The sequence below is a fragment of the Chaetodon auriga genome, chromosome 21 (genome assembly GCF_051107435.1).
Source record: "Chaetodon auriga isolate fChaAug3 chromosome 21, fChaAug3.hap1, whole genome shotgun sequence".
Lineage (NCBI taxonomy): Eukaryota > Metazoa > Chordata > Actinopteri > Chaetodontiformes > Chaetodontidae > Chaetodon > Chaetodon auriga.
The window spans coordinates 6728347-6749420 of NC_135094.1; the positions used below are offsets into that span (position 1 = coordinate 6728347).

The 21074-nt window shown below is 42.5% G+C and overlaps 3 protein-coding genes and 1 long non-coding RNA gene across 4 annotated transcripts; 2 read left to right on the plus strand and 2 right to left on the minus strand.

The window, feature by feature from the left end:
* Window positions 1-4738: 4738 nt before the first annotated feature.
* LOC143339604 (uncharacterized) lies at window positions 4739-5809 on the plus strand. Its single transcript, XR_013079339.1, has 3 exons — window positions 4739-4822; window positions 5482-5598; window positions 5744-5809. It is a non-coding gene; the product is annotated as an uncharacterized LOC143339604 (long non-coding RNA).
* Window positions 5810-7595: 1786 nt separating this feature from the next.
* sox32 (SRY-box transcription factor 32) lies at window positions 7596-8883 on the minus strand. The gene is made up of 2 exons (XM_076761809.1): window positions 8583-8883; window positions 7596-8284 (listed from the first exon to the last, which is right to left on the minus strand). The coding sequence occupies exons 1-2, from the start codon at window positions 8881-8883 to the stop codon at window positions 7596-7598; spliced, it is 990 nt and encodes a 329-aa protein (XP_076617924.1).
* Window positions 8884-15460: 6577 nt separating this feature from the next.
* On the minus strand, window positions 15461-17748 carry mrpl15 (mitochondrial ribosomal protein L15). The gene is made up of 5 exons (XM_076760990.1): window positions 17585-17748; window positions 17238-17395; window positions 16513-16678; window positions 16017-16140; window positions 15461-15916 (listed from the first exon to the last, which is right to left on the minus strand). The coding sequence occupies exons 1-5, from the start codon at window positions 17687-17689 to the stop codon at window positions 15579-15581; spliced, it is 891 nt and encodes a 296-aa protein (XP_076617105.1). The 5' UTR covers window positions 17690-17748; the 3' UTR covers window positions 15461-15578.
* A 467-nt stretch (window positions 17749-18215) lies between these two features.
* On the plus strand, window positions 18216-20948 carry lypla1 (lysophospholipase 1). Its single transcript, XM_076761392.1, has 9 exons — window positions 18216-18593; window positions 18761-18792; window positions 18903-18968; window positions 19155-19202; window positions 19288-19358; window positions 19483-19556; window positions 19832-19933; window positions 20255-20431; window positions 20524-20948. Exons 1-9 carry the CDS (start codon window positions 18525-18527, stop codon window positions 20581-20583), a joined length of 699 nt encoding a protein of 232 aa, XP_076617507.1. The 5' UTR covers window positions 18216-18524; the 3' UTR covers window positions 20584-20948.
* The last annotated feature ends 126 nt before the right edge of the window (window positions 20949-21074 follow it).

Below are 21074 nucleotides of genomic sequence, written 5' to 3' on the forward strand. Positions count from 1 at the left end.
CTTTGAATTAACAAATGGGGCCTTTTCCAGCTCAAAGCAGAGACGTGTTCATTTAGAAGAAGGAAAGTCGGGACAAAGGAACATTCTTACCCAAAATAGTAGATTGTACTTCCACTTATTGGCAAACCCTTATCTGAAATGTCTCAAGACAACCATCAGAGCATGATTCACAATGTGGACACGACAGCAGCGTCATTGGGTAGAAATCAGGGATCTTTCTGTCTTGAATCAAGTGCTGCACTGTACTGTACTGTAGGAGAAGACCCGCAGCAACTTTCACTGCTAATTGTGATGTTTGTATTTCATAATCATGATATAATAAGGGGAAATAATCATGCTGCCTCAACAAATTTAATGTGTCACTGCTCACGTTTGAAATGAAATACCTTCAGCAGGACAGAGCCAGAGAGTCTAGCCTCCACTTGCCCTCTGAGGTCTTTATTAGAGGTCTATTACTGTAAAGTTGCTATCAGCTATTAGGGGGGTCTCCCTGGCTGCCACTAAGCAGTAAATAAATATGAGCCTATTGTATTCTTGTAGCCTCACTGTCCTTGCTCCTCCATGCTGAGTAAACGCTCACATACAATGGGAGGCCGGACTGCCTTGTCATTCCTGATCCCCCTAGATTGCTCTTCTAGGTCCTCTGCCTGGGAAAGTGGCGGCAGAGGAAAGAGGAAGCAATGAAAAGGGGATCTGTGAGAATATTTTACTGTGCTGCATCCCACAAATCAGGCTGATCTGATAAATGACGTAATGAAAAATCGTGGACGGATTTTTGTGGATAGCAGGAGGTGGAAATGGACATTTACTCAAGTACAGTTTTGAGTAGATTGTACTTTATGCTTCTACTACACAACACTTCAGAATATTGTACTTTTATTGTACTCTTTAAGTTTTAAGTTATCATATAATGATAAGATACACTATATAAAAATACGACACTTAAACACACTTAGCAGTTTAGTTCCTACAGCCTAACTTGGTCTGCTATGACTGTTAGCTTATATTAGCTAACTTTAGCAAAATGCTGCTATGTGACAGACATTACTGACTCAGCTGACTGACTTTATGACTCACTTCTACTTGTGCTTCTCTTTTATCCCGTAATTGCCCGTTGCAGCCGTAACAGCCTCTCTTCAGCAAAAGTTACTCAGTCATGATTTCAGTAATATTTTGTATGCAGGACTCTTGTCTGTAATGTCACTTGTGGAAAGTTTACATGCAGCAGAGTGTGTCTTTGTGTGTGTTCTACGTGGAAAGATTAAAGAAAGAAATTGAAAGTTGTGGAGGTTTCTGGCCACCTCGGGCTGCCTGGTGGAGCTTCCTCTCCAGTTTCTCCACAGGAAGAGTGCTGACAGGACTGCATGGACTCATAGAGTTCTTTGCATGGAAGCAGAAACGAGGCCTTGAGAGAGGAGGGGGTGCGCAGCGTCGCCCCCACGGGACGGCATTATTCAGGCCTGCCGCTGCCCCCGTGAGTCCGGGCGTGAGGCTGCCAATAGCAGGCACAGGCGGGCGCTGCCGTCCTGTAATCACCGATGACATACATGAAGTAGTTTTCCAGATCGGTTTTCCTGTCCTTCCAGCTGCGAGTGGGGCAAACAGCACAGGAAGAATAACACAAGTTGCAGGCCAGGCTCAGGGAATGTGGCCTTAACAAACACAGCACAAATAAAAAAGTTAAAAGGCCCACTGCTCTCCTCCTGAGAGCCTCTGAGCGAGGGAAGTGAGGCTACGTCCTGAGAGAAGGTCCAACCTTCCTCAACACCCACACAGACTCAACAATAACCTGCCAATCAAACCCAATACTGTTTACTCTGCGTTACCTGCCAGGGCTAGAGCCTGAAATCAAGACCACTTTTCTGACATGGTGGGCTTATCTCGTATATATTTTGAGTCAAGGGTGTTGAATCAGCTTTTTCCTGCTAATCTTAATATTTGCAAAGAAACGTGTAACCACCAGTAACATAGTAAGAAACCTGTGTGGACTTTACAATTATTCTCAAATGTTGATATGGGTTAAAAACACTGTTTTTGGCACATGTTGCTCCTGAAATGGACTTCATTTGCTCTGGTCTCATGCTTTACTTAATCTCAAACACCTTTGTCTGATGTAATCTGGAGTTGATTTACTGTAGGCAGCTTTGACCAGAGCTCTGCTACCTGTACACACCTAATGCAGCATTACTTCCCATCATTTTAACCCTGTGACTCCTTTAAATAAAGCTTTAACAATTTGATATGTCTACTGGTTTGACCATGAAGACATGATGTTAACTTCATTTTTTCTCCCACCATCCTACCAGAGCATTATAACCAAAGTGATTTTACCGCGGCAGCTTAGCACACAATGCATCGCCCTCAGGTGCTACCAGCTTGCTGCATGCACACAGTCTCCTGCCTGCTGAGGGGCCTGGTGAGCTGTCAGGTTTTTACCCTGCTAAGTCAATTAGCAGAGGTGTTAAAGACGCCACGTCAACATAAACTAACAGGTGCCCACTGACAAGGCAGAGGGAGGTGGAGGAAGACACGGAGGGGATGGAGCTGCTGTAACTTCCACTGGATGTTATCATTGTATGGAAATGCTATGAAGCTGCAAACAAACATGCACATGCCCACATTGCATGTAAATTTGACTTTATTTCACACAATACTTTACTATAATATGAAAAACTACAGATTATAATATAGTTCATTGTAATTGTCTTAACTGAAACTGTACATATGATCTGATAGGAAAACAAATATGGGTCTTATTTTGATATGAGTCAGCTAAAAACTTTAAAAAGTCAGCCGCAAACTGTTTTAATCCAGCTTGTTTGGCTAACATTAGCTTAATTAGCTTGCTTGCTAGGTTAACCTGTCAAAAATATGTAACAACTAAGAAGTAAACATAAATAGGTCAGAGTTTAATTAATGGCTACTGTCGCTGTATTCCAGTAAATAAGGGGTGGTGAAATCCAATCCCATCCTGAAATGATAGGTATGTCTCTGCAATGCATCTGGAATGATCATTTAATCCAAAAGCAATTATGCTCAGTGTTATATCACACACACGCACACACTCTCACACACACACCGCAGATAAACTCATGGACATAGTCGCAGGCTGAGTCATAAAGCACCAGAAGACACTGAGGAAGAAGGTGTGACGTTATTTCCACACAAAATAATCTGGTAGGAATGACTCTGAGCGAAACGCCACGTTTCATTCTGATGAGGGAATCTCGTGTTAAAATGCCTCCACGTTACATAAAGGCACAGTAGACCTGCACACACACACATGTCATCATGGACTGTATGGTGAAAATATAAAAAACAGCGCAGACACAAACAAACACTTCCAGTTTGAGGATTGTGTTTGTGTTAATCATCCTCTAAATGTTTGTTGACAGGCGTTAGTCTCTTTGCTAAGAGACTCTGATAGAGTATTGTATCTGCCCAGCAGGTCACAGGGACACACCCAGCTGCTCTATTCTCTTCAGTGTGTCTGTCGGACCCTGTTACAGTAATCATCTGTCTGGCACTCACCGACTGTCTGTCTCTTGACTGGAAACACGGCTGAGGTCATAACAGCCACGAAAAACAGTTCCTCTTTGTGACTTTCTGCACTCCAGAACGAGACCTCGTCCTTCTCATTTGAGGCTTTGAATATATATAAAGCAAAGGAAATTAAAGGGTTAGTTCACCAAAATTAATATCTAACCATGCCGACGGTTTAGGACACATTGACAGCCATAGTTAGATTGCAGATTAAAACTTCATACAAAACATATCTATCAAACATGTCACATTAATATACGTTAAATAAGTCATTAGCATTTACTGTAGTAAGTACCATCAGCAACAGTTTTTACACCCAGATGTAGAAAAAAATGACTGTATGGTTTTGCTTGCGGCCAATCAGTGCACTGATTAAATGCGACGTGTGATTGGCTCACTCCTGCAGCAGCTGCAGCCCAGCAGTCTGTGGTCTGGTCAGGCGTGGTGTATTTGACAGAGTTGGCAGTTTTGCAGAGTTATTTGATAAATATTTTAACAATTTGAACATTTCAAAAAATGTATTTGTGTAAAAATCATTTGTCTGCATTGGAAAAGTGGACACGTGTATCTTTGGGACTTCTGTCACCAACTGAAAACAGAGGAGACGAATTAAATTTAGTTAATGATCCTCGTAACATTACATATGCAGAAACAACGTCCTGGTTACTCTGGATTGTCCACAGTTTTCACAAGGACTATTTCTTCCTGGGAAAGAGGAGATTCTGATATTTGTGGCAGGATACCGGTGGAGGCGAGAGAACCTTTAAAGTTGAGTTAACTGACCCTTTGAAGGCGTCCTTGAGCTGCCGTCTGCACATGTCTGGACCCTCTCTGAAGCAACACAGCTGCTGAAGATGCAAACCTGTGAGACTCACAGGTGAAGGGCTCCTGAAGCTCCAGCGGCCTGATGAGGTTATAGTAATCTGATAGGCCCAATTAGTGCTTGATTAGAGGTTGAGCAGACTGACATAATGAAGTGATCAGACAGACTAACTCAACCAGAAATTCCTGTTCTTGTGAGCCTGAGAGTTTGCTTTATGGAATTACATTTCCCAGTTGCAGAAACAATGAAACTTGCTTTTTTCCTATTTCTTTAGGTTAAGAACGTGTGGAGTGTTTCACTTCAGGGCTCTTCCTGTTTGAGTTTCCTCTTCAGCTCCAGGCAGAGCAGACGTCCCTGCAGGATAATACTCGGATGATCGTTATCTGTAGACAGCAGCGCCGAATTCACCCAAACTGCACTCAGGACAGGAAACTATTGATGACCTTCATGTAGCCGGTAAGACAAGAAAAATCTAATTATGACTCTCAAAATCTCAAAAATGTCACAGGTAAGTGAGCTCAGATCTATTTCTAGGGTCTAATATAAACTCCAGATATTTGGACCGTCGGTACAGAGGGGACATATTTACGTATTTAATCTCTAACGAGGAAAGTATTTTATGGTTGAGGAATGTTTCCTCTGAATTACAGCATGTTTGACATGTTGAGATTCCTCACATTCTTCACCAGTGATAAGCTCAAACAGGCCTCTGTGAGCTGTCCAGCAGATTTCGGATGCCTATTCTTGGACACAAGAAATCAATGTAATCTATGAACAGTTCATATGTTTATTGTCCTTAAATAATGTGTTTTTGCATGTTAATCACAAATTAAATCTTGAGCAAATTTAGCCACTAAAATACTAAATAAAAGTCATCTCAAAAGGCTTGAACATCACCCAGCTGAATCTTTTTCCACATTCACTTTCAGTTGTTTTTATATTATCTAATAAACCAGAAGTCTGTTAAAACACTGCTTTGTAAATATTTGACAAATCATGAGTTTCACAAATGTAACAAAGATATCTGATTTGTCCAGCTGCCATTTCCATCACTGTTTATTGTTGATGATATTTTCACCTGAAACACTGATATCATCCCGTTGTTTTTCCTTCAGGAAGTTCCTGCAACTGCTCATTAATTGTTGCTGAGGGGCCGAAGTTCGAGAAAAACAACAAGTTGAACCAACAGCTTTGAGTTCAAGCTACTAAAAGAGGGAAAACAAGGACTGATGGTACGTAAACCAGCAATACTTCCGTATTATCGTGGATTTTGTGCTATTATTTTGCACCGGAGTACATTTCTGCATTTCACATCCCAGTGTTTTGTAATACCGTCATGGGAATTGAACTGACGTCAGATTTCTTCCGCTCATTCAGGTGGCGTTGGATTGCAGCAGGTCTTCACTTTCCTAATCAGCTCGTCTGCTCTCTCGTCCAAGCAAGGTCGTCCTTCCCTCGGCCGCTGTGCTCATCCATTTCCTTCCAACACCTCGAGATCTGATTTCCATCACTGACTCACAGCATTTCCCTCTGCAAACTCTTTTCCAATCGCTGCTGCTGTCGTTTCCACTGTTTGGTGGAGCTCATTTTAGGTTGTGATTCTTTAATATTATTATCTTATGAGTGAGATGTACTTGGTTAAAGTGTGTGAGGCCAGGAAAATCCCCAAGATGCATTGCAGTGTTAGAACATACATTTTCAGGAAGTGAACAGCAGACAAATGAGTTTGCAAAGGTAATTTTTTAACTGACTTGAGAATGATGTAAACGCATCCTCCCAAAATGTTTGAAAACTCTGTAATAATTCCCTGTAAATGTGTTGAAATGGATAAATCTGTCGCAGTTTTGGCCATTTTTTAGTTGTCTTCAATGACAACGTAGTCTTAAATGAGAGTGAAACTTCAGACAGATCAAAGAACAATAATAAATGTGGACAATGCCTGACTTCACTCTGATTGGTTAATGTGGTGCAACTTCTGCCCAATCAGTGTGTCCAGACTGAAGCATAGAGGAAATACTTTGTTTTCTTGTGTTTGAAAGCAGATCCACCACACAAAACCCCCAAATAATGAGGACTTTTATAAAGACTGCCGAGTATATGATCGGATTTTGTGTAGTTTTATAGAGTCTTATTTTATATATTTATCTTTGCAGGTAACAATCACTAAAACATCCTAAAACACTCGCTTTATGAGTACAATTGATTGACAGTTGGAGGGCCTCGATCTTTTATCAGTCCAGGACCGAGTTCAACCTCGAGACTCTGACAGAAAACACAGGGCAGGGAAATAAACATTTTCCTAAATGAGTAAACATTTGGCAGCCAAAGTCGAACGAGTTTGGAGATATGTCGATTTTCAGGCATATTTTTAGAGCCTTTGTGAAATGTTTTAAAATGAAACAGGAAGTTGGGAAGTTTATGCCCCTGGCGCCCACCCTACTTCCCTCTCTGAGCCAAGAAAGACATGAGGATGGAGATAAAACCGCGTGTCAACAGTTTGGCTTCTGCCAAAGGGTGTGTAGTGCAGCTCCAACGCTGTTTAATGCAACAGATATTTAAAATCATCTTAAAGTTACTCGTCATGAGGAGTCACCATGTGAAACCAGTGGTGGAACGTTTTCTGTGGCTCTGGAGATTTGCCTTTTTTTACTTTACTGAGATAAACCAAGAGGCAACCTCTGGAAAATTAAGTCAATGTGCCAGAAACTGCAGTTCCTCAAATGGCCACTTGAGGCTGGCTCCAAAAGTGAGTTAATCCCCATAGACCCCCATATTAAGATGCCCAACTTCACAGCAGAAATAAACATGTTTACAGCCTGGCACAAAAAACTGTTTTGTTCTCTACAGCTAAGATCATAACAGTTGTGCAAGGGTGAATTTTTATATGACTGGTTTGTTTTAATTATATTAAGGCTTAACTTTATGCATAATTATGGCCGCTCTGAGTGACAGCTAGCTGCTAGGTTTCAGCAACCAGGCCTCATTCACCCGCCTCATTTTTTGTGTTGCTTTAATATTTTAACCTTGCTGTTTTCTCATTTTTAGATACTATTACGAACATGAATAATGTAAGTTGAATTAATTATTTATTGATACACTATAATTACATTGCAAGACAGCAGCAGAAAGTTAAGAACACAGCTTTTCAAATACAGATTGCACAATATACACTTTCATCAGTCCTCAAGTGACACTGAAACATTTAAATAAATACACCAGCGTTAGTGTTTCAAGACAGCAAGCGTCCCTCTCTGTGGCTGCTCTGTTGATGGTAGCTGCTGGGATCCACTGACTCAGGCCTGTGAGGGGTCGGACCCAGGTACTGTTCGAACTCGCTGCGGTCCAGATCGTACAGCATGTCCAGCTGAACCTGTTCTAGGTAAAACTCCAGGGAGGGACCGGCAGGACACAGCTGGCCCCCATAAAGCCTGGACTCCCCCAGATCCACATGGGGACCTGCAGGGCTGGAGAAACTAGACTGCATGTGCCCGTGCTGGCTGCCAAAATACACCTGAGGCTCTGCAGGGTACGCCGGCAGGTTTGGGAACACCTCAGACTTATTTGGGAAAGTGTCTGGTGCTGCTGTGTCTGGAAAAACTGGAGCGTTCGGGTAGCTGCTGCTCAAAGGGGTGAAGTGAGCTGGGGAGTTTGGGTAAGCGTGCGTGTTTGGGTAGGACGGCTGCTGGTTCTGGAGCAGGTAGGTGAGGTTGTAGGGCACTGTGAAGCCAGAGCTGCAGAGCGAGGGCAGGGCAGCGGAGGCGTCTGCACCTGAAGGCTTGGAGCTCTTCTTCAGCTGCTTCCTCCTGCGGGGCCTGTACTTGTAGTTGGGATAGTCGATGGTGTGCTGGACCCTGAGACGCTCGGCCTCCTGCATGTACGGACGCTTCTCAGCCAGAGACATGGCCTTCCAGGTTTTTCCTGCAGAAACACAGGGACGTTAATTATCTGCAACTGGCCAGTGACAGCTAATAAAAACTTAAATGTGAACCTTAATGAGCTAATTTGCGGCTATGATTGGAACTTTTTATGCTACTGAGCTCTTATTAGACCAGGTTGAATTAAAATTGTGAGATATTTTCTAGGCCAAAGAACTACAAACATTAAACATTTCTAGTATTTTTAAGAGGGGGCACTTGAAGATCTGCAAGGGGCACTTTAAAATCAAGCAACAAGTGCTCATATAATAACATTTTCAGGCTGTTAACTGAAGTCTTACCGAGGATTTTGCTCAGATCCGTGTTCTCCAGGTCTGGATTAAGATGCGCCAGCCGCCTGCGCTCCTCTTTAGTCCAGATGATGAAGGCGTTCAGGGGCCTCCTGACTCTCTGCTGCGCTGAGGAAGACTTGGCCTCCGGGCTGGTGCAGCTGGAGTCCGAGTTCACGGACAGCGGGCTGGAGGGCCCTGAACACGGCGAGCGCACCTCGGTCATCTGCTCCCCGTCTGCGGAGCCCGAGTCTTCGCCTTCGAACATGTTTGCGCAGAGCTGGAAAGCGGCGGGGTCGCGGTTGAAACGCATGATTACGGATGATGATGATAGTGATGACGGCTTTAGCTGCGCTGTAGGCCGCTGTCATCCTCCTGGTGATGCAGAGTGAGGGATATATGTGGGCGCTCCACCAATAGGAGCCCGGGAGGAGTGGATTTAAGGTGTGAATTCCAGGTGTTTTCTCGGGTCGGCGATAGGCCCCAATCAACGACCTCACGAAACTTCGGACGAAAAGAGTCCTGAGTCTGTAATAATCTACAATAAAGAGATTATTTAATGTAAAGGGCATCATTCCCTTTCCGGATGGAGCTAAATAAACCACTATGCGGTCAGAACTGCACATTTTTGCCTCTTTGTGGTATTAATTATGGCCTAAAACAAACAAATACTGCAAACTGGTGAAATTAAAAGCAGGGTTGGCTACTAAACTGTCTTTTTTATTCACACATATGTTTGTTTAAGCTGCAAATTTACATCAGATTTTACCCTCCTTTTATTATGTCAGAAAATAATTTAATTTTTGTCATGTTTTTATATCTCCTATATCTGTGCATAAATATTAGCAGTCCCTGACATGAGCGGACCATCACTGCAGCTGGAGAAAAAAAAAAAATCTAGTTTCAGTTTTGCTTCTCTTAAAAACCATATTAAGAAAATCAAATTAAAGCTTTGCCTGTTGGAGAGAAATGGAATCCAATCAATAGGCCCTGAAAGGCAGGCATGATATTGAGGGGAGAACATCAAAGTTTTCAGGAGGCAGGGCTGGTTACTAATTACATTGTGGCTCTCAGCTCTTATCGGCCATCCACTGTCTCTATCAGAGTCCATTTTACAGGACTGAAACAACATGATCAAGGCGCGTTTATTACACGATTACCGCACACAAATGTTTGCTCCACACAAAAACTGATAGGTGTGCACGATAGGGCGTGATGAGCTCACCTTTAGGACACCAGCACACTGAAATAACTGCGTTATTTAACAAAAAACTTTATTCGATTTGACTGAAAAGTTGGAAAAATATGAAAAAAAAAACTACTAACTACTATTAATTATTAAAAAAATATAATAAAATGCACTAGAGGAAACAGCAGAGGGGGATTTGGCTCTAAATCAAAGAGACAAAAGTGTATTGAAATCACTCCAGCAGATTCAGACACACAGAAACTGTGACAGGGTGGCTGCAGTTCGTCTCTTTCAGCCTATAATTCTTTTATTTTGTCAGTTTTTGTCCATATTTGTGCTATTAAAAAATGATAGTGCTCAAATAATCAGTTTGAAAACATTTTAACTATGAATATTATTACAAGAAATGAAGGTAAAATGCGGTTTTTGGGTACACAGACACTTGCAGGAGAATTGTTTTGATTATAAGAATGTTTTAGTTCTTGGAAATGTACAGTTAAATGCCATGTAATGTGTAAATATGCTCATTTCTGAGCATTAAAAACACTTTATTATGGTGACACAAAGCATAACACTTACATATAAGGTCACATTCAGCCATACCTGAATCCCTGCAAAGACATTAACAGGAAAACTAGAAAATAAAGTGAATTCAAATGTTGTGGATCCACCATTAATGATCTCTCCAGAAACTCTCCGGGCGTGTGAGCTCACGTCAGTATGATAGGATGCCATTACAGCTGCTCGCCTGCTCGCTGTGGTTTCAATGAATATGCGTTTTTGGCACCGGCGGCAAACATTAGACAAACAATAGATGTCATCATGGGGACAGCGGCGACGTTACATCTGCAATACACGGACTGAGAGGGCTGCAGGAAAAGCTGCACCTGCACTGCTTTGTCCCTGCAGACGAGCCTCTTCACGCCGTAAATACTGTGTGGATTATAGTTTGGAGCAGCGGGGGTTAATACACAGGGCAAGGGCTGCTTTGTGCTCCGTCTTTGACTCCACTTTAAAGGCTTTGAGAGCATGAACTCATGCACACGTTGATATGAATACTGTCATTATGAAAGAAGTCATGGAGGAGGATGTCTTAATCAAAAAGGCCGATCAATACCTTGACTTTGGCAAATTCAATACCAGAATTGATTAAGGCATGCTCTTTAAACTGTGCTCTTCATCTCCCTTTGGCAAACAGACTTAAACCACGTTGCATCAGCCGAAACTGATAACGTGGCCGCGCGGCTTTGAGGAGGAGAGATAACATTAAACGTCTCAGGAAATCAATGCGAGCGCGAGAAACGCAGATGCTTATGGTTTTTTAAGATTCATCCGAATAAAGCCATAGAGTGTCAGTCCTCGGTGAGGAGGGGGGGGGGGGGGGGGGGGGGGGGGGGGGGTGTTTCTTCACGTGTTGTCAGAATTAGAGGTGGAATCCACATCCGCGGGACGCACGCGCCCATGCGCTGTGAAAAGCACTAATGGATTTAATCAATTAGCTTGAAAGACGCAGCGTGAATACAATAACGTTAGTTTCGGCTGAGCTTCTCTGTGAATTGAGCCGCCTAAATATTAGACAGCGTTTGGGGGTGAAGGTGGAGGCTAATATGTGGATTTAAAAGTTTGACTATTGTGGTTTTAACCATGAATTATTCTTGTGTGTTAGTCCATCAGGACATTTTCCTAATATATTATTTTTAAAAAAGAGCATCTGTCTTTTATTCCAGCCCTATTAATGAATCCTAATCTATGAGGTGACAGTAGGGTATCACTGCATTGTCCCATGGCCAAACAAGCTGAATGGGCACTATGCTTTCTGAATAGGGATTGTTGTCGGTGGCTTCTGATCACAATGTGCCATTGTATTGGACAGAACTCATAAATGGGACACTCCTCTCCTTCTTCACTTTGGATCAGTGATGGGCAGGCTGGCACAGGTAGAGCTGTGCACCAGAGGCCTGCCGGAGCAACTTAGCAGGATTTCTAAAGGCCCTTGTGGATTCTTGACAGCTCTGGATGTTGTCTGGGTTGGATTTGGAGCGCTTCTGTTCTGATACAATTTGTGAATGAAAAGGATGGTTTGCTGTGAGCTGGATCACCTGAATTCACATTTTCTATGTGTGGACTGCAGGTTTTTGTCAACGCTGCTGATGCTGAACGCTCCTGCCTTCTCACATTATGGACGTTTGGTGCAGGACTTGCTGACCTGGAGACGTCTATCCTGGGAGAGAGCCACAGGAGTGTAAAGCAGGAGGCCTCTGATAATGAAGCACTGTATTCCAGCCTGGCCTCAGTCACTTCAGTGCCATCCCACCGACTTTCCTTACAGTGGATCATTCATAAAGAGCTGCATTGTTTCATAGCTGGAAGGTGTGAAGGGGATATCATACTGTTGTGTCAGGTGACCATGATCTTCACAGCGCGGGACTATTGTGTTGTATGGTCACAGCAGGCCAGCATCAAGATCTACTCTGTCAGGACTCAGACACCATTCTATGCAGTGGTCTGTGCCCCCTGCTCCCCCCTCCACCTCCACCTCCACGTCTTAATCACGTGTTTGAGCAGATTCAACACTATAGACTGAGGCCCCGGGGTCCTGAGTGCTAGCCTCCACACTCCCCGTGTAAACAGTGCCCTGCCCGGCCCTACATCGGGCCAGCTGAGAGGATTACATGCCCCCTGGTGTAGACAGGCTTAATGTAGCCTCATTAGCAGAACACAATGATGCCCCCACCTCTGAGTCGAGATAACAGGCCAGGCTCAGCCAGACTTCAAACACAGCTCAGACCTACGAGCCCAGGTGGTGCAACGTGCAGAGCAAACCTGAGAGCTGAGGATTTGAACTTTTGCACTGGTTTGATCCATCTCACGTCTCTCCAGGGCTCAAATGTCAAGATGATCGACTGGAAATCGTCAGCAGTTTTTACAGCTGATTAATCATTTATCACATCTATCAAGCAAAAATGCCAAACGTTCTGTATTTCCGTGTCTCACAGTGTGGGGATTTGCTGCTTTTCTCTGTTTGATATCATTGTCGGTTCGTCATATCTGTGTTTCAGACTGTTAGAGTGACGAAACGAGCAATTTTAAGATGTTTTTCGCTGCTTGAACTCAAACAGGCCTCTTAGATGTGACATTATTAGAATAAAACTGAAATAATGAGTGCAACAAAAGGATAAAATCAAATAATTAAATCAAGAAACTAACTAACTAAATACAGAGTAGACATAAGAAAATGAGATATTGTGGAGTCAAAGTAATTTTGATGACTTCCTATGATTGTCATGTCTTAAGGATTGTTCAGATCGTCAGTTCATGGCTTTTTGACCTTCTGATTGCCTTTTTTTTTTTTTTTTACATTAAATACTTAATCAAAAGATTAATTATTTATGAAATAATCATAAGTTGTGGTCAACAACATCTTAAAAAATCCAATTTGAATCATTATTTAGTCAATAAATGACTAATGGTGTGCACTCACTCATGATAATCAGGTCAGGATTGTGATTCATTCAAGAAAACATGCTTCAAATCTTCCGTCTGGCTTCTTTTCCTCCCTTTAAGTCACAGCCACACTGATTTCTAATTGTATTGCATTCGTCTACGCGGCAGACCTGCTCAGAGTGAGACCGGCTAACGAGGCAAAGCTCCACTCATGCTGAAAAACAACACTATTCTTTGTAAATTAGGAATTGTATTCTACTCCTGATAAGAGTCTTATCTGCGGAATTGAACACGTCTTCCAAGTCTTTTATTGTCCAGACAGTTTTGGATGTTGGTGGCTCATTGCCAGAGCAGCTCATTTATTACATCCATGTTTTTGGACACAAATTGTTCCCTAAATGTGTAAATCTGACCTTGATCCAAGACCTGATCCACACGTCTGTCCTGAGCAGACAGAGGAGAAAGAGGCCTGCATTTAGCTGTAATTAACCCTAATTATTAACTGGAACTGGAGTGAGACCTGTGACACACCATGATATCTGTGTCTGTCTTAAATGCCTCATTCAAGGCAGCAGATAACCTAAACAATCTGGCCTGCTCAGCTCCAGCAGCAGTGCTTGAATGTTTAATTAAATAGTGTGAACTGGTTAGACTCAGACATTAGATTATTTGGAGCAGAAACCCAAGATAAAATGCTCCCCTAAAACAGACAAACAAATCTTTTTAGCCAAAGTGAATGACTGCTTTCTTAATTGTAATTGATGCAGATTTGATTTCTTTATTCCTTCGTGCAAACTACTCTGCAGCCGTGCACTCACCGAGTCGGTGTTTGTGCCTGTTAGCTCGCTCTTTTGCTCGTCTGAGACCTGATACAAATTCAAAAGGATCTGCTGCTTTGAAGATAAGCACTGTAGTTCTGCCATAAACAATGATTGTGCTGTTTCTTTCCTGTGGCGTGATTTATTTAAAGTATTATGCTGTAAGGATTTGGGCTGGTTTTCCTGGCAGGGCCGGCTGTGTACGTATCCACTACTTGTGTAGTTTATTGGATACTTGAGATGCAGGAAAACGCTCAGGGAACCACAAGCAAAGTCATCAAAGTGTGACCTTTGTCTTTCAGGGTAACAAATTTTGAAACATACAAACAGATAAAGAAATCAGTCTAAAAAATGCTGTTTTTTTTAATTAAACACAAAAACTGAGTAAATAAAATCAGCAGTTTTTAACCCAGTTTGTAGCATCGCCTGTCACTTTTCTTTTTATTCCTGCTTAACTGAGACCTGCCTACATGGCAGAGGGGACTTTGTGTAGTTACACAATGCTTGCAGTCTTGCACACACACGCACACACACAAACATATGCTTCCTTTGATAAAGTGTTTTTATACCAGCAGAATTTCTATGGCAGCCTCCCTTAAGACAATATCTGCGTAAAATACCAAGTTATTTATAGTGATTGTGCCATTTTGACTTCAAAAAATAAACACGAGCGTAATGGAGAGTTCAAATACAAGAGGGCCGTTATCCAGCCAAAACCTGTGAGGTTATATTCTGGTACAGGCAGGGGGTAGATGGTCTTTAAGTGATAACTGTAACATCTGGAAAATCTTTATGAGATTCAACATTACAGACGATCTGATTTTCAAGTAAAAACAAGTCTGGAAACTCTACAGTGAAAGTGTGAACTTTGTGAAGGCGGCTGACATCCTCAAGTGATAAACACATCAAGATTAAATCACAGTAATTTCCTTAGATATATCAAAGCACAAACATTTCTTTATGGCATCATTCTGTCTCTGCAGCAGAAGCGGGAGAAGTCGTATGTTTGCCTGTGATTGTATTCCGAGGGAGGGGGAGGAGGGGGGATCTTTTGAACGTCCACACCAGGATACAGCTGCCTATGACTAATTTCAAACTCCCCTTCTAGGGCCTAGGCAACCCATTTCACAAGTAACACACATCACTAGGCATCTGTTTCCTGTTTTCATTCTTTGAGTTATCTTATTTTCCTTATTTCCCCCTCACCTGTTACAGTTCACGTTCCTTCCATCATGCCGCACGGGCCAGTCGGGCTTCACCACGAGGCCGTCAGACGTCAGCCACTCAAAAGCAAAGACGTGAATGTGGTGTGAATCATGTCATAAATATTCTGTATAAAACTTATAAACACCAGAGGTGAATTCCCTCCAATGACCAGCGCGTTTGAAAAGGTTTCCAGGATGAAGTTTAATGACAAAACGTGATTCTTAAACACAGAATGCTGCTTTTCCACATTTTTAATATAAAACGGAAACATGTCCAAGACAGTTCTTTACACATTTTGAGATACTGCTGCCATGAGACACTATACATAAACCTTTATTTTACTTCTCCTCACTACGAACTGTAATATTTCAGAAGTTTCTCATCAGTGGGTTTCAGGATCTTCTTCTCCGGCATGTTCACGACCCAGCCTGGAGCGAGGCCAAAGAAGATCTGTCGAACATCCTTCCTCATGGAGAGCATGTGATACAGTTCGTCCTTTGAAATGTCTGGCAAAATATATCCATACTTCTGTGCCAGGGCTCGCCGGGCCTTCTGGATTTTCTCCGGGTCGGCCAAGTAACCGCGATTTTCAGCATTTGTGTAATACGGGACCATATCCTCCCCCGGTAACATTCGCTTTGGAATAGGCTGCCCACGCAAGAAGAAGGGGACGGGCTTGATGAGAATCCCTGCAAGAAAGAGGAAACATTTCCAGTCTTATTCTCTAAAACACACACGATGAATGCTGTATTATGGATGAGTGCATACGACTGATCATTCACTAGTTACCAAGACTTATAGGGTCATAGAAAGTGGTGCTGATGACTCCTCCGTTCTTCTCAATAGCAGCTATAGCTCCTTCAGAAGCTCTCTGAACCTCAATGTTGATTTTTGCAGCAAAACTATCAGCACCCTGGAACAGAGAAAGCACATTAAAAGTGAACTTAGGGCAGAGCAGGGTAAAAAAAAAAAAAAAAAAAAAAAAAAACAGGCGGCAAAAACAGCATCTTGATCTGTGACGGTGACAACATTGTTATGTGGTGCCACCTACTGGCACAAGATGATCCAAGAGCAACAAACAACAACAAACCACATCTTTTCTCTAATCTCGTTTCTCCCACTGACACTGAACGCACTTCCACAACTTCAAGAGACAAAGCAGCAACTGGAGTGTTAAATGTTTTATAGCCTTTGAAGACGAAAGAACAGCTTTCCAACTCTGTAATGATCCGAGCGAGGTAAGAAAACGATCAACAACGTGCTTTAACGTTCAGGCAGTTATTACCTCATCGACGAGCTGGACTCCAAAGTCCCTCTTCAGAGGCTGGACCGTCACTCCTCGGGCATTGACTAGCTGGGTCAGGTCTATGGGCTGGGTCGGGTCGACTCGTCCCAGATCAATCAGGTACTGCAGTCGTTTCAGCGACAGGGGCTGGTACTGAGGACGGCGACTGAGGAAGAAACAAACAAAAAGCATTTGTCATCTGTGCAACAACTACAGCATAAATGCATTATACAGCAACTCCAACAGTGGCTCTGCATTTGCTTCTGGCTACTATTATTGACATTGTTGGTTCATTCATTTATGTGCATGTAACTGTTGGCCAGATAGTGACAAACAGAAACAATTATCCTGATATGAAAATGTAGCTTAAGTTCTTCTTTTTCACTTCATTTGCTATGGTGAACAATTAAGAGGTCTATACTAAACTGTCCCAAACATCCAAGTATAAGACTGAAACTCACTGAAGTGGTTGGCCATGAGACTTGTGTTTTATTTAATCTATATTAGGAAATTCTTCTAGTTGCTTGTGAGAACAGTGCATCTTCTATTTAGTCAGAAGCATAACTACAGGAAATCCTAATTGGATATTTTCTGCAAGCATTTTAATGGAAACTTATGATCTATGATATACTTGGTTGTGTAACTTGTAACAAAAAAGACTACATTTTACCCACCAAACAGTCGCTGGTCAATCTCAAAGGTGCAGTACAGTGACAACACTTTACCTGTGTCCCTCATTATAGCCATATTTTGGAATGGCCAGATAAAAGGGAGTGTGACCCCCCTCAAATCCCAGCCGAGGCCGGGTGCCTCTCTGTCGCTCTCCTTTATGCCCTCGGCCGCTTCTGTTGCCACCATGTTGTCCTCTGCCTCGCCGTTTCTCCTATAATTAGATTAAATACAGAGCAAGGGTTTTTGATAGCTTGCTAATGTACTATCTTATCAAAACAGCTGCCAGAAGGTTGACGTTAGCACCTGCCTCCACTGGCTAACATAACAGGCTAACTAGCTATGTTAGCCACACTGTGCTACTAAAGATAGCTATAATAAAGATGGCAAAATTAAAACTTACCGCCTTTCTGGCTCCTGGTTCAGGCCGCAAGTTTGCTAAAGTTATCCGCGGCAGATTCTGCAACACATCTAAAGCTTTACCACCAGGTTTTTTGGGGAAAGACATGTTCCTGTTACTCACATGTCAAAGATTGCCCAAACCAAGGACATACACGTCACGTGACCGAGGTGAGCGGAAGTAAATCTGTTTGCTTTGCTACATTTCAAAATAAAAGCATCACAACCTATTAAAAAACAAAAAAACAATTGAACTGTGAATCATTTTCGCTTGGATTTCATCGATTTTTTTTTTGGTGAATGGCATTCAATGTTAATTTCATAAATGGAGAAAAGCGAATACAATTACTTGTTTAAAGTTTAATCGGTAAACATAGCTAATACAAAAGCCCTACAAACTTTGTCAAAGGTCACGGCACAAGATGTTGCATATTTAATGCATACATATAATATTTATTTTGTAATGTAGTACTTCCATAGCTCTGTAATCTCAATGTCCATATTCCTGAAATGCCGAAGTTTGCTTTACTGCCATTGTTAGGGATTTAGCTGTTATTGAAGCAGCGCTTATTGACATTTCAACTAACCAATCTCTGCTTTATATTTGTCATCTACCTCGAATGACAGCCAAACACATAGCGGAGGAGGCGGGACAACATAGCGTTCAGCGCTGCTGGCGAGTAACGTGCTATCAGTTAGTGTGATCCGATCGTGTGTTATTTTCCGCAAAATTTAACTTCCAAAAAGAAATACACGGCCGCCAGCGGTGACACGAGGCGGAGGTACCTTAACCTCCGTATTCGGTCGACATTTGTCCTCCAGCTGTTCGGTATTTGACAGCTAGAATTGAACCTACATCGACACAGTTTCTCAGTTGGGGGTAGCGTTATTAGCTAACTAACAGTAGCTAACTTGTCCCTACGTATCAGCTGCCGTAGCGCTGTATGTGCGGCAATAACATGTCAGCGCCCTTACCTGCCATTGTGCCTGCTGCCCGGAAAGCCACTGCGGCGGTGAGTTAACGTGGCAACACTGACCTTTAGCTGCTCAAAGTTAGACCAAAAGCGGCTGTAGGTGTCAATAACTGCCCTGCTAACTAACGTTACATACAAAAACCGCCCAAATTCTGTCATGTATAAGCTTGTCCTGCAATTATGTGTGTGTGTGTGTGTTTTCACAGGTGATATTTCTGCATGGCCTTGGTGATACGGGGTACGTGAAGACGAGTGTTTTTCTCCTTTAGCGCACAAGTATTACTGTCTGTTTCATGTAGATAAATGCACTTATATTTAAACTGGGTTAATTTTTGTCCAATATGACAGGCATGGCTGGGCAGAAGCTTTCGCAGGCATCAGGATACCACATGTGAAATACATCTGTCCACACGCGTAAGCATTCACAGCAGCTATAATATCAAACATGCAAGTGCTGGAAAAGTCTGAAGACATCTAATTTCAAGGCCTCATACAGTCGTGACTGTCTGATCTTTCACTATAATTGAAATTAAAAGCTGTAAAAGTTTCTAAACTTGTTGACACATTGTTAACAATCTTACTTTTCTCCACTGACTACAGTCCCACCATGCCTGTTTCTTTGAACATGAAGATGTCCATGCCCTCCTGGTAAGTGTCACAGTATTTTAGCATGTTTGGATAGTCTGTCACGTACACGGTGAGCTTCACATGTTCTTTTTTTCCTCATATACAGGTTTGACATCTATGGCCTGAGCCCAGATGCAGATGAAGATGTGAATGGTATTAAAAGAGCATCAGAAAACAGTATGTCTACATATTTGTCACTTTGTACTATTTGGCAAAGACAACACAATGAGGAATGTGTTGCCTTTTTGTTTGTTGCCTAAAGGGCTTGTTTACTTAAGCCTTTTCTGTAATTTCTGCACAGTTAAAGCCTTGATAGACCAAGAGGTGAAGAATGGCATACCTTCCCACAGAATTATCCTGGGTGGATTTTCACAGGTAAGTGCTGCATGTATGCAGATGATGCGTTACATAACACTGTTTTAATGTCATTCACTGCACATGTACAGAAGGTATTTGAATAACCAAATCCAAAAGATACAGACACACGCAGTTTAAATCACAGAGGATAACGATATCTGTTTTTTATGATGCATTAATGTCCTGAAATGACCTCCGTTCTTAGCTGTTTTGATGCTGATTGTTTTATGCTTTCTGACAATATGAGCTATGTGACAGTTTTTTAATCTTCAGAAGTGTTGTTTTTCTTCCAGGGTGGAGCTCTGTCTCTCTACACGGCTTTGACAACTCAGCAGAAGCTGGCTGGAGTGGTTGCTCTGAGCTGCTGGCTCCCTCTCCGCAACTCCTTCCCTCAGGTAGAAAACACATGACGCACGGCGGTTTGCACCTGCGCCTTTTACATTTTCAGTGTGCACAGTGCAAATTCAGAAGCGGTTCAGTAAATACTAAAACATATGTCTAAAGGACTTGTTCCTCTGAAAGTTCAAATTCATCATCCTGTCTGTTAGTTGAAATGTAAAGTGCTTCCACACATCTTTTAATTGCTCAAAAAAGCGTAAAAGTTTTCATTCTATCATGAACTATTCCTTCAGTTACAGTTTCGGGATATCCAATTGCTAAATCGTAATCTGTCATAATCAGATAATAAAAATAATCCTAATCTCTTCTGTTCTCAGGCTTCTGACAACAGCGCTAACAAGGACATGCATGTCCTACAATGCCACGGGGACGCTGACCCCCTGGTCCCCTTTATGTTCGGCAGCCAGACCGCAGAGAAGATGAAAAGCCTCATCAATCCATCCAACGTCACCTTCAAGTCGTATCGGGGTCTACCTCACAGCGCCTGTCCTGAGGTCAGTGTGGGGAAGGGGGGACGTTGCATTTGACTCCAGCGCTCCAGGTGCGATCTGCGTTACACATGTGGTCTTATTTTGCATCTGTGCAGGAAATGGTGGATGTCAAACGATTCATAGAGAAGCAGCTTCCTCCCATCAGTGACGAGTGAACTCAGGAGCAGCCACACAACCGCACTGCACCATCAGAGTCCTTTGAGCTTGACTGCAGTGAGCCTCCGTGGACGAGGAACCACTGACTTACTTGACAATAAAACCACGCTGCTACTCGTAGAGCCAGACAGCACTGGGGCTGCTCGTTGGCCCGGGAGAGGCATGACCGTAACGATGCTGCGTTCTGACCTGGAGCCACACACAGTTCTCAGTGTTACAGCAGAGTAACATTAGTTGCTTGATTGATAAGCTCTTTGCCGTTGAAACAAGCCATTTCCTGTAGGAAACGTATGTATCGGAATAACTAGGGCTACACTTTATGGTTTAATACCTACTTTCTCACAATAAATGGCCTGTTGCTAAATGTTCTTTTTTATTAATGTAGCCTGTTTGTAGTAGTGCTGGAACAATTTTAATAGTTGGTCATTTAATTAAGGCATTTAATTAATCAAAAATACCGAACATTTGTTGCTTTCAGCGTCTCAAATTT

Bases quoted from the DNA above. Each gene is read 5' to 3' on its own strand.
- mrpl15 (XM_076760990.1), bottom strand. From the start codon at position 17,689: ATGTCTTTCCCCAAAAAACCTGGTGGTAAAGCTTTAGATGTGTTGCAG. The intron at 17,396-17,584 runs GTAAGTTTTAAT...ATCTAATTATAG, and splicing joins AACCAGGAGCCAGAAAGGCG to GAGAAACGGCGAGGCAGAGG. The intron at 16,141-16,512 runs GTAATAACTGCC...TCTCTGTTCCAG, and splicing joins GAGTCCAGCTCGTCGATGAG to GGTGCTGATAGTTTTGCTGC.
- lypla1 (XM_076761392.1), top strand. From the start codon at position 18,525: ATGTGCGGCAATAACATGTCAGCGCCCTTACCTGCCATTGTGCCTGCT. The intron at 19,203-19,287 runs GTAAGTGTCACA...CCTCATATACAG, and splicing joins AAGATGTCCATGCCCTCCTG to GTTTGACATCTATGGCCTGA. The intron at 19,934-20,254 runs GTAGAAAACACA...TTCTGTTCTCAG, and splicing joins TCCGCAACTCCTTCCCTCAG to GCTTCTGACAACAGCGCTAA.
- sox32 (XM_076761809.1), bottom strand. From the start codon at position 8,883: ATGCGTTTCAACCGCGACCCCGCCGCTTTCCAGCTCTGCGCAAACATG. The intron at 8,285-8,582 runs GTAAGACTTCAG...GTGTTTCTGCAG, and splicing joins GGATCTGAGCAAAATCCTCG to GAAAAACCTGGAAGGCCATG.